This window comes from Apodemus sylvaticus, chromosome 1, assembly GCF_947179515.1.
Source record: "Apodemus sylvaticus chromosome 1, mApoSyl1.1, whole genome shotgun sequence".
Taxonomy (NCBI): domain Eukaryota; kingdom Metazoa; phylum Chordata; class Mammalia; order Rodentia; family Muridae; genus Apodemus; species Apodemus sylvaticus.
In genome coordinates, this window is record NC_067472.1 from 22,105,693 (window position 1) to 22,117,809 (window position 12,117).

Below are 12,117 nucleotides of genomic sequence, written 5' to 3' on the forward strand. Positions count from 1 at the left end.
AAAACAAAAAAACCCCACGGAATGCAATTGTCCCAGTCTCCCTGACATAAATGTTAAGAATGCCTGTGCCCTTCTTACCATACTGAATTTTCTCATACGTAATGACCACGGTCCATAGTTTTCAAACCACTTGCTTAATGATGACATTGAACTTGTCTACAGTCCTTCTAGATTTGTCCAGGGGTCCTTGGATATCAGCAGAATAGAGAGTACTCTCTAGTATATCACATGGGGTAAGATTCAAGTATATTTCACCTTTCCATAGAAAAACATGAGATTTCACAGAGATATGAACACATATTTGTAATACCTAAGAATCGTGCAGATTAAAGAAATGAAAATGAGACTTGAAGAATATCTTTGCAAATAGAGCATTTGCCTGGTATATGTGAGGCCTCAGGTTACATCCAAAAAATAAAATAAACTACAAAAAGAAGAAAAAAATACTACTTTCTATTGACCTTCAACCAAAGATAATGAGAAAACTGGTATTTTAAAAGATAGGAAATTTTCACAAATTTTCCTTTTTTCCTCCTTTCTTTTATTGGATATTTTTCTAATTTACATTTCAAATTTTATACCCTTTCCCAGTTTCCCCTCCAGAAACCCCTTAGGGCACCTCTCCTCCCCCTGCTTCTACAAGGCTACTCTTCCACCCCCACACCCACTCCTGCCTTAATACCCTAGTATTCCCCTACAGTGGGACATCAATCCTTCACAGGACCAAGGCCCCCTCTCCCAGTGATGCCATACAAAGTCATCCTCTGCTACATATGTGGCTGGAACCATGGGTCCTGTATTAGTTTGGGTTCTCTAGAGTCACAGAACGTATGGATAGTCTTTATATAGTTAGGGAATTTGTCGATGACTTGCAGTCTATAGTCCAACTCCCCAACAATGGTCAGCAGCAGTTGTGGATGGAAGTCCAAGGATCTAGCAGTTGCTCAGTCCCACGAGGCAAGCAGGCAAGGAAGAGTGAGTAAATCTTCCTTTTTCCAATGTCCGTATATATCTCCAGCAGAGGGTGTAGCCTAGATTAAAGGCTGTAGGTCTCCAGCAGAAGGTGTGTCCCAGATTAAAGGCTGTAGGTCTCCAACAGAGGTTGTGGCCCAGATTACAGGCCTGTGGATCTCCAGCAGAGGGTGTGGCCCAGATTAAAGGCATGTGCCTCCATGCCTTTAATCCCAGATGATCTTGAACTCGCGATCTCCTTGTCTTAATCTTCTGAAATTCATAGCCACTGTGTTTCAAGATCTCCATGCCAAGATCCAGGTCAGAAACTTATATCTCTGAGCCTCCAGATTAGGATCATAGGTGAGTCTTCCAATTCTAGATTGTAGTTCATTCCAGATATAGTCAAGTTGACAACCAGGAATAGCCACTACAGGTTCCTTCATGTGTAGTCTTTGGTTGGTGGTCTAGTCCCTGGATGCTCTGTGGGGGTGCTGGTTGGTTGATATTGTTGTTCTTCCTATGGAGTTGCAAACTCCTTCACCTTCTCAACCCTTTCTTTAACTCATGAATGCAGTGCACTGTCCAATAGTTGGCTGTTAACATCTGCCTCTGCATTTGTCAGGTTCCGGCAAAGCCTATCAGGAAACAGCTATATGAGGCTCCTGTCAGCAAGCACTTCTTGGCATCCACAATAGTGTCTTGGTTTGGTGACCATATATGGGATGGATCCACAGGCGGCACAATCTGCAGGTGGCCTTCCCTTCAGTCTCTCCTCCAAATTTTGTCTCCATATTTCCTTGCATGGGTATTTTGCTCCTTCTTCTAAGAAGGACTGAAGCATCAACACTTTGGTCTTCCTTCTTCTTGAGCTTTATGTGGTCTGTGAATTGTATGTTGTATATTCTGAGCTTTTGGGCTGAAATCTACTCATCAGTGAGTACATGCCATGTGTGTACTTTTGTGATTGGGTTATCTCACACAGGATGATATTTTCTAGTTCCATCCATTTGATGAAGAGTTTCATGAAATTCTGTTTTAATAGCTAAGTAAGCACTCTTTTGTGTAAATGTATCACATTTTCTGTATCCATTCTGATGTTGAAGGACATCTAGATTCCTTCTAGCTTCTGACTATTACAAATAAGGCGGTGTGTGGATTCATTTCAGGATCTTCAATTCTATTCCATTGGTCCACTTGTCTGTCATTGTGCCAATACCATGCAGTTTTTAACACTATTGCTCTGTAGTATTGCTTGAAGTCAAGGATACTGATTCCCCCAGAATTTCTTTTGTTGTTGAGAATAGTTTTAGCTATCCTGGGTTTTTTGTTATCCCAGATGAATTTGAGAATTGCTTTTTCTAACTCAGCGAAGAATTGAGTTGGGATTTTGATGGGGATTGCATTGAATTTGTAGATTGTTTTTGGCAAGATAGCCATTTTAACTATATTAATCCTGCCGATCCATGAGCATGGCAGATTTTTCCATTTTCTGAGGTCTTCTTCGATTTCCTTCTTCAGAGACCTGAAGTTCTTGTCATATAGATCTTTCATTTGTTTGGTTAGAGTCACACCAAGATACTTTATATTGTTTGTGGCTATTGTGAAGGGTGTCATTTCCCTAACTTCTTTCTCAGCCTGCTTATCCTTTGAGTATAGGAAGGCAACTGATTTGCTTGAGTTGATTTTATAACCAGCCACTTTGCTGAAGTTGTTTATCAGCTGTAGGAGTTCTCTGGTGGAGATTTTTGGGTCACTTAAGTAGACTATCATGTCATCTGCAAATAGTGATAATTTGACTTCTTCCTTTCCAATTTGTATCCCCTCGACCTCTTTATGTTGTCTAATTGCTCTAGCTAGAACTTCAAGTACTATATTGAAAAGATATGGAGAGAGAGGACAGCCTTGTCTAGTCCCTGATTTTAGTGGGATTGCTTCAAGTTTCTCTCCATTTAGTTTGATGTTGGGTACCGGTTTGGTGTATATTTCTTTAACGATGTTTAGGTATGGGCCTTGAATTCCTGTTCTTTCCAAGACTTTTAGCATGAAAGGATGCTGAATTTTGTCAAATCCTTTTTCTTCATCTAATGAGATGATCATATGGTTAATTTCTTTGAGTTTGTTTATGTAGTGGATAGCATTGATGGATTTCCTTATATTGAACCATCCCTGCATCCCTGGGATGAAGCCTACTTGATCATGGTGGATGATCGTTTTGATGTGTTCTTGGATTCGGTTGGCAAGAATTTTATTAAGTATTTTTGCATCAATATTCATAAGAGAAATTGGCCTGAAGTTCTCTTTCTTTGTTGGATCTTTGTGTGGTTTCGGTATCAGCGTAATTGTGGCTTCATAGAACGACTTGGGTAGAGTTCCTTCTGTTTCTATTTTGTGGAATAGTTTGAAGAGTATTGGTGTTAGGTCTTCTATGAAGGTCTGATAGAATTCTGCACTGAAGCCATCTGGTCCCGTGCTTTTTTTGGCTGGGAGACTTTCTATGACCCTTTTTATTTCTTCAGGTGTTATGGGAGTGTTTAGATGATCTATTTGATCCTGATTTAGTTTTGGTGTCAGATATCTGTCTAGGAAACTGTCCATTTCCTCCAGATTCTCCAGTTGCATTGAGTATAGGCTTTTGTAGTAGGATCTAATGATTTTTTGAATTTCCTCAGTTTCTGTTGTTATATCTCCCTTTTCATTTCTAAGTTTGTTAATCAAATAGGGGTACAGATCCAAACAAAGAATTTTCACCTGAAGAAATTTGGATGGCCAAGAGGCACCTTAAGAAGTGCTCAACATCCTTAGTCATTAGGGAAATGCAGATCAAAACAACCCTGAGGTTTCACCTTACACCAGTCAGAATGGCTAAGGTCAAAAACTCAGGAGACAGCAGGTGTTGGCGAGGATGTGGAGAAAGAGAAACACTCCTCCACTGCTGGTGGGGCTGTAAGATGGTACAACCACTGTGGAAATCAGTCTGGCGGTTCCCCAGAAAAGTGGACATGACACTTCCGGAGGACCCTGCTATACCTCTCCTGGGCATATACCCAAAGGATTCCCCAGCATGCAATAAAGACACATGCTCCATCATGTTCATAGTGGCCTTATTTATAATAGCCAGAAGCTGGAAAGAACCCAGATGCCCCTCAATGGAGGAATGGATACAGAAAATTTGGTATATTTACACAATGGAGTACTACTCAGCAATTAGAAACAATGAATTCACAAAATTTTTAGGCAAATGGTTTGATCTGGAAAATATCATCCTAAGAGAGGTAACCCAATCACAAAAGAATACACATGGAATGCAACTCTGATAAGTGGATATTAATTAGCCCAGAAGCCCTGAATACCCAAGGCACAAATCACATAACAAATGACTCCCATGTAGAAGTATGGAGAGGATCCTGATCCTGGAAAGGACTGATCTAGCATTGGAGGGGAATATAAGGACATAGAAAAAGGAGGGAGGTGATTGGATAATGGATGGAGAGAAGAAGGTTTATAGGACATATGGGGAGGGGGGATCCGGGAAAGGGGAAATCATTTGGAATGTAAACAAAGACTATAGAAAATAAAAATATTAAAAAAATAAGGCTGTGAAGAAAGTGGAGCATGTGTCCGAGTTATATGCTGGAGCATCTTCTGGGTATATGCCCAGGAGTAGTGTAACTGAATCCTCAAGTGGTACTATGTCCAATTTTCTGAGGTTCTGCCAGACTGATTTCCAGATTAATTGTATCAGCTTGCAATCCCATCAGCAATTGAGGAGTGTTCCTATTTCTGTTCTTCCTGGATAGCATCTGCTGTCACCTGAGATTTTGATTTTAAGCATTCTGACTAGTGTGATGTGGAATCTCAGGGTTGTTTTGATTTGTATTTCCCTGATGTCTAAGGATATTGTGCATTTCTGTATGGGGAGGTGGTATTCTCTTTTTAGAAAATGCAATGATCTGGTGCACCAGTTCCCAATCTATAGTTAAGATTCGTTCCTGGAGGCCTGGAGTCACTAGGAACAACTAGTTGGGCCCCTCCCCCTCAACCTGTGCCTTCCATGTCACCTTGGTATATGCACATCACTGATGAGCTATGTATGCCCTGTCTTCAAGCTCCATCTTCTGGCCCACAACTCTGACAGCAATTCTGAAGGCCTCCAGGCACCAGGATAACACTGTAGGACTCTGCCCCTGACTGCTTGCCTGCCAGTCCTCCTGGGGTCACCCAGCTAAAGCAAACTGTACCCTGTACCCTGTGCTCCATTTCCCCCTGTGCCTCACTTCTCTGAGGCTGCAGGCACAATAGACAGTCGGGTAAAAAGGCTCCCCCCCAAATTCCCTGCAGACCACATCCTTCTAAATCCCACACAAAAGACTCCTAAACTTCACCTGGTCTTCTGTGTTCCATTTTCTAGCCCAGAACTCTACCTCCATTCCTGGTAGCCTACCAGTACCTGGGTCACCCACATGGCTAACAGGCAGCTTAAGAATACAATCAACAAAAGCCTGGGCAATATGGTACCACCAGAGCCTAGAAATCCTACTACAGTAAGCCCTGGATATACTAAAATAGTTAAACCACAAAAAAATCACCCTAAATTCAATATTATAAAGCAGATAGAGGCCATTAAAGAGGAACTGAATATATCTATTAAAGAAATATAAGAAAATATGATCAAACAGATGAAGGAAGTGAATAAAACTGTTCAAGACCTGAAAATGGAAATAAAAGCAAACCACAAACAAATTTAAAAAAAAACCCACAAGCAGAAAGAATTCTGGAGTTGAAAAACCCTATATAAGTGAACAAGAGCTATAGAATACAAGAGGGATCCAAGAAAAAAACCTCAGACATAAAAAGGTATGGAGGAATAAATCAATACATCTTTCAAAGAATATACATCTGAAAATTTTATGACACAAATTTCCAGAAAATCTGGGACACTATAAAAAGATCAAACCTAAGAATAATTGGCATAGAAGAAGAAGATTGACAGCTTTATGCCCAGAAACTATTATCAACTAAATCATAGAAGAAAAATTCCCCAAGCTAAAGAAAGAGATGACTACACACACACAAGAAGCTTACAGAATGCCAACTAGTTGGGCCAGAAAAGTAAATCCTCCTGCCCTATGTTAATCAAAACCTAAAACCTAAAGAACAAAAAATATTAAAACATGCAAGAAAAAAAAAACCAAGTAACATGCACAAGAAGACCTAACAGAGATATATTTAATTTTCAATAGAGACTCTAAATGTTAGATGGGTCTAGACAATTGTCTTATAGAATCTATGATACCACAGAACTATATACACTATTATACTCTACAGAATTCAATATCACCATAGAAGGAGAAAACAAGATAATCCATGACAAAACCAAATTTAAAAGAATATGTTTCCACAAATCCAGCCTTACAGAAGATTCTGGAAGTAAAACTTCAACTTAAGGAAGTTAATTATTCCCAAGAAAACACAAGAAATAAAGCATTCCTCACCAGGAAAAACAAGAGGGGAAAAATAAACACACACTATCCTCAATCATCAAAATAACAAGAATTCATAATCATTGGTCATTGATATCACTCAACATAAATGGATTTAAATTCCTGATAAAAGACACAGGCTAATAATATGGTGAGCTCCAAGGAGAAAGCTCTCTATCTTGCTCTGCTAAGATATGTGCATTTGCTGTCTCATGTTTGTCATTAACAAACTACTCATTTATTTGGCTTAGTGTGAGTGGGAACTGGAAGACTCTCACTGCCAATCGCCTAGTATAATTACTTTGTAGGTGATAACCCAATCTGTTGGGCAAGTTGCGAAGGATAACAGGAGGGCGAAAATTCTTGAGACGATGCTGTTTAGATGAATTAATGATTTTACAGAGTACCTGATTTGGCTTAATTAATTTTGAGTAATTAGGTTAGTTGATAGAAAGGTTAAAGCTAGAATCAAGAATAAAATATGCCCCCTTGTCAGAGACTGGCAAAAGCTGCATGACTAAAAGAAAAGAGTAGAGTGAGCACTGTACATTATAAGCATGTGATTGTAAAAGCAAGAAGGCAGGCTTGGAACACAGAAATGATGAAGAAAAGCATGTATTCTAGGTCAGGTCCAAGGATGAGGCCACAACTGTGCACTATGGTAAAGCAGGGCCATGCAAACCTATTGCTTTGAACTTAGAATAAGTTTGTTAAATGAATAACTGTTTTGAACTTAAAATTGACATTCTGTTGTAACTTCCTTTTAAGAGGGATTTTTTTTAAAGCATGGAAATGTTTAAGTGTAAAAAGATATAAAAACCTGAAAGCAAAAATAAAGGTTCAGTGTAGCCCTTATCTGCTTCATCTAATGTGTTTGTGTGTGTGTGCCTGGTTTTCTTTTCCTTTATCTCATGCTCAGGAAGAGTTAATGAACTCCCAGCCTCTCACCTTTCTAAGAAAATGTGCCCTAGTCAAAGTGTAAGTAACCCAAGTAATAAAGTTTCCTTTCTTTATCCCCTGCTGCTATCAGCAGGAGTCAATTACCAGAAGCTTTCTGCATTAGAATCAGAGAGCAAGAGAGAGTTAAATTATCAGCTCCAGGGCCCAGAAAATATTTTCAAAAAAAAAAAATCATAGAAGAAAATTTCCCCAATCGAAGCAAAGAGATGCCTATAAACATATAAAAAGAACACCAATTAAATTGAAACAGAAAAGAAAATCCTTCTAGGACAACTAGAAAGCTAGCAAAATAAAAACTCCCAAGAATCTGAGGGTGAACCCAGACAAAACTACTCACAATACAGTTTATAGAACCTGAAATGGCTATCTCTTATGACCAGGAAAGACTTTCCATGGTAAATGGATTGGAACACCAAACCAGCCCCCAAACCTTCTAGTCACAATTTGTCATGTCTCCAAGATGTGCATGGCTAAAGATACTGCAGAATTTGAAAGAATGGCCAAATAATGAGAAGCCCAACCTGAGACAATGCCATGAGAGGGAGCCCACACCTGATACTATTAATTATATTCTGCTACACTTGCAGACAGGAGACTGGCAAAAATGTCATCAGATAAGCTTCAATAATCAGCTGATGGAAACAGAAACACAGGCAAACATTAGGAAGAGCTCAGAGGATCTGGTGGAAGTGGGAGAGGAAGGACAGAGAAGTTGAGGACACTATAAGAAAACCTAAAAAATAATCCAATAACCTGGGCAAAAAATGGCTCGCAGAGACAGAACCACAAACCAGGCTGCATGCATGGGATAGACCTAGGCCAATAGTACTAATGTAAGAGTTATGAAACTTTGTCTTCATTGGGAAACCTGACAGTTGAAGCAGGGGATGGCTCTGACTTGGCTGCCTATCTTTGGAAACATTTCCCCTAATTGGAGGCCATTTATATCCCCAATAGGAAAAGATGTTCCCACTCCTATTGCAACTTGATAGGCTGAATCTGAGTGATATCCAGGCATGGACTTCCCTTCTCAGAAAAGAAAGGGATAGTAAATTAAGTGGGTGGGGGAAAACTAGGAGGAGGGAGAGCTTCAGTCAGGATGTGAGTAAATTTATTAATGAAATAAATGCAATGGCCTAAACTTCTTCGACCTGAAACTTTGCTCATTACTCTCTTCCTGACAAGTGTCGGCTCTAAAAGGCATTAAGTACACAATACCTGACAAGAGGTATGACTTTATGATTGTTTATAACATAACTGCCTCTAGCACTACATGTTCATTTAAAACAACTTTCAATTATCTTTGTTATTAAGGTATTAGTGGAGCACAAAGAATACTTACACTGGTTAAGGATTGGCTGAAGTTCTTCACATCTATCTGTAGGAAATTACCAATAATCGGGAAAGGAGTGGGGCCAGGAGGCAGCTTCCCTCTCCCAGAGCTCTGTCTCCATAGTGAGAAGAGAATGAGAGAGGAGAAAGTGAGCACCAGGAATGTGACAAGATCCATGGAAAATCTCCTTATTCACTGCGTTGTGATCAGGCATCATTGAGCTTTTATAACGAGACACCCTGAGCATCATTGAGTAATCCATTAGGAAATCTCTAATCTCTCTTTCACCTGTACTTTGTCCATTTGATAGAGATAAAAACAAGATGTTATTTACTCTGACCTTCACAGGGTGCCCATTTGAATTTCTGGTTAATAATATTGATTCATTGAGGGACATCTGGGTTCTTTCCAGCTTCTGGCTATTATAAATAAGGCTGCTATTTCAGCTAATCTCATCCCTGTTGTGTCATGGGCACCTATTGATTTCTTGCCATCTGGGACTTGCTGGTGGCTACCCACAAATTCCCCATCCCTCATTACTATACACCTGTATTCAAATTTCTGATCCTCACACTCCTCCACTGCTGGTGGGGTTGCAAATTGGTACAACCACTCTGGAAATCAGTCTGGTGGTTCCTCCGAAAACTAGGCACCTCACTTCCAGAAGATCCTGCTATACCACTCCTGGGCATATACCCAGAGGATTCCCCAGCATGTAATAAGGATACATGCTCTACTATGTTCATAGCAGCCCTATTTATAATTGCCAGATGCTGGAAAGAACCCAGGTATCCCTCAATAGAAGAGTGGATGCAAAAAATGTGGTATATCTACACAATGGAGTACTATTCAACCATTAGAAACAATGAATTCATGAAATTCTTAGGCAAATGGATGGAGCTAGAGAACATCATACTAAGTGAGGTAACCCAGACTCAAAAGGTGAATCATGGTATGCACTCACTAATAAGTGGATATTAACCTAGAAAACTGGAATACCCAAAACATAATCCACACATCAAATAAGGTACAAGAAGAAAGGAGGAGTGGCCCCTGGTTCTGGAAAGACTCAGTGAAGCAGTATTCCGCAAAACCAGAACGGGGAAGTGGGAAGGGGTGGGTGGCAGGACAGGGGAAGAGAAGGGGGCTTACGGGACTTCTGGGGAGTGGGGGGCTAGAAAAGGGGAAAATCATTTGAAATGTAAATAAAGTATATCGAATAAAAAAAATTTAAAAAAACAACAAATTTCTGATCCTCTGTATATTATCCCCATGACCTCCCATACCTCATCCTGCCATCCAATTCCCTTCCCCCTCCTCTGTTCCTCCAAAGTCCCTCCCACACTCTACCTCTGTGAGAATTGTATTCCCTCTTCTAAGTCATTCTTATTGGTGTAAGGTGGAAGCTCAGGGTCATTTTGATTTGCATTTCCTTGAAGACTAAAGATATTGAACATTTCTTTAAGTGCTTTTTAGCCATTTGAGATTCTCCTGTTGAGCATTCTTTCCTTACACACACACACACACACACACACACACACACACACACACACACACGATACAGGGTACAGGATACATACACAGATACAGGCCTCTGTCAGATACAGGGTAAGTGAAGATCTTTTCCAGAAATGACAGATAGGCTGGAGAGATGGCTCAGTGTGGAAGAGGACTGGCTGCCCTTCTAAAGGTCTTGAGTTCAATCCTCAGCCATCTGGAAAATAATATTTACATTTCCTCAAAATTAATTGTCAAATATGACAGATAGGTAGAAACATGTATTGATAGAGAGGCACAGGAAAGGGAAAGAATAAAGATATAGATAGATGACAGATGGATAGATAGATAGATAGATAGATAGATAGATAGCCTGACAGACAGATAAAATTTGGTTTGAAAAACTGTCGATTCACATTGTCTTAGGACTGAGAATCCAAGGGTAAAGGACTGAAGTAAAGTGTGTAGCATATTTTTACTAGGACAAAATACATAATTGTACAAAATGTAAGTATTTAGTCAAATTTTACAAAGAGTCACATTAAGTGCCACATTCTTGTATAGATCACATAAGAGATGTGAATGTATGACTCTACACTAACATTTGTGAAGTAAGCTCTGTTCTAAACTCCTAAGTAGGAACATAACAATAAGAGACACAGTTGCTTCCTTTAATACTGAGACATGAATGGGTAATGAGTGATGTCAGTGCTCATTTGACTATCTTTAACACAGTGGGAAAGAAATGGGGCTTCTAGAAATAATAGAAATGTGAAATCCTGGGACTAATATTCTTACTGGAAAAGAACAAAGGCACATAGGGCATATGGCTAGCAATAGAAAATCAAAATGTATGCTCAGTTCTAATGTGTGAATATAGTCAAAATAACATTTAAAATTTTACCTTTTGATGACAATGATAGGAAAAGAAGACTTGACCTCCACCATACATATGTATTACTCCTATAATTGGTCCTCTACAGAATGGAGCTGCTCCTTGTTATTGTTTATGGTTTCAAAGTTTCCAGTGACTATAATGTCACTGAACTTAGCCAAAGAGCTTTGATACCACCTTCCTCTTCACATGCTGTTTTACATGTATGAATATGGGTGTATAGATGGGTGTGCATAATTAGGTGCATGGGTATGAAAGAATACATGTACATGTATATACAAACAAGTGTAAGTAAGAAGTAAAATTGGGGCATTGTTTACTAGGAGTTTACAAGCTTGTTTTACGAGAGAGGATGTCTCTCTGAAACCTGAGGCTCACTAATTTAGCTTGTCAGAGTGTTTGGAAAGCAACAGGACTCTCTGCCCTCCAATGCTGCTATAATAAGCATACAACACCCTGCTTGGTTGCATATATATACATATATACATATCTATCTATCTCTATCTCTATCTCTATCTCTATCTCTATCTCTATCTATATCTATATCTATATCTATATCTATATCTATCTATCTCTATCTATCTCTATCTCTATATCATCTATATCTATATCTATATCTATATCTATATCTATATCTATATCTATATCTATCTATCTATCTATCTATCTATATCTATATCTATATCTATATCTATATCTATATCTATATCTATATCTATATCTATATCTATATCTATATCTATATATATCTATATCTATATCTATATCTATATCTATATCTATATCTATATCTATATCTATATCTATATCTATATATATATATATATATATATATATATGTTAGAGATTGTATCCAGGTCTTCATCTTTCATGTTTGGACAAAAGAACTTTAGTGAAATACATAAACACACATACACACACACACACACACACACACACACACACATATTCCTAAAATATCCTCTTGCATTTTTATGCTTCTTTTGATGTGGACCAGA

General features: G+C 38.9%; 1 protein-coding gene across 5 annotated transcripts in view; it reads right to left on the bottom strand.

Annotated features, from left to right (window-relative positions):
- The window catches only part of LOC127677021 (cytochrome P450 2C38-like), a 54,633-nt gene extending 45,729 nt beyond the window's left edge, over positions 1–8,904 (bottom strand). For all 5 annotated transcript variants that reach the window (XM_052172337.1, XM_052172338.1, XM_052172339.1 and 2 more), the window contains exon 1: positions 8,737–8,904. In XM_052172337.1, the coding sequence (XP_052028297.1) occupies positions 8,737–8,904 (168 nt within the window). The remainder of the gene's footprint in view (positions 1–8,736) is intronic.
- Between the last annotated feature and the right edge of the window lie 3,213 nt (positions 8,905–12,117).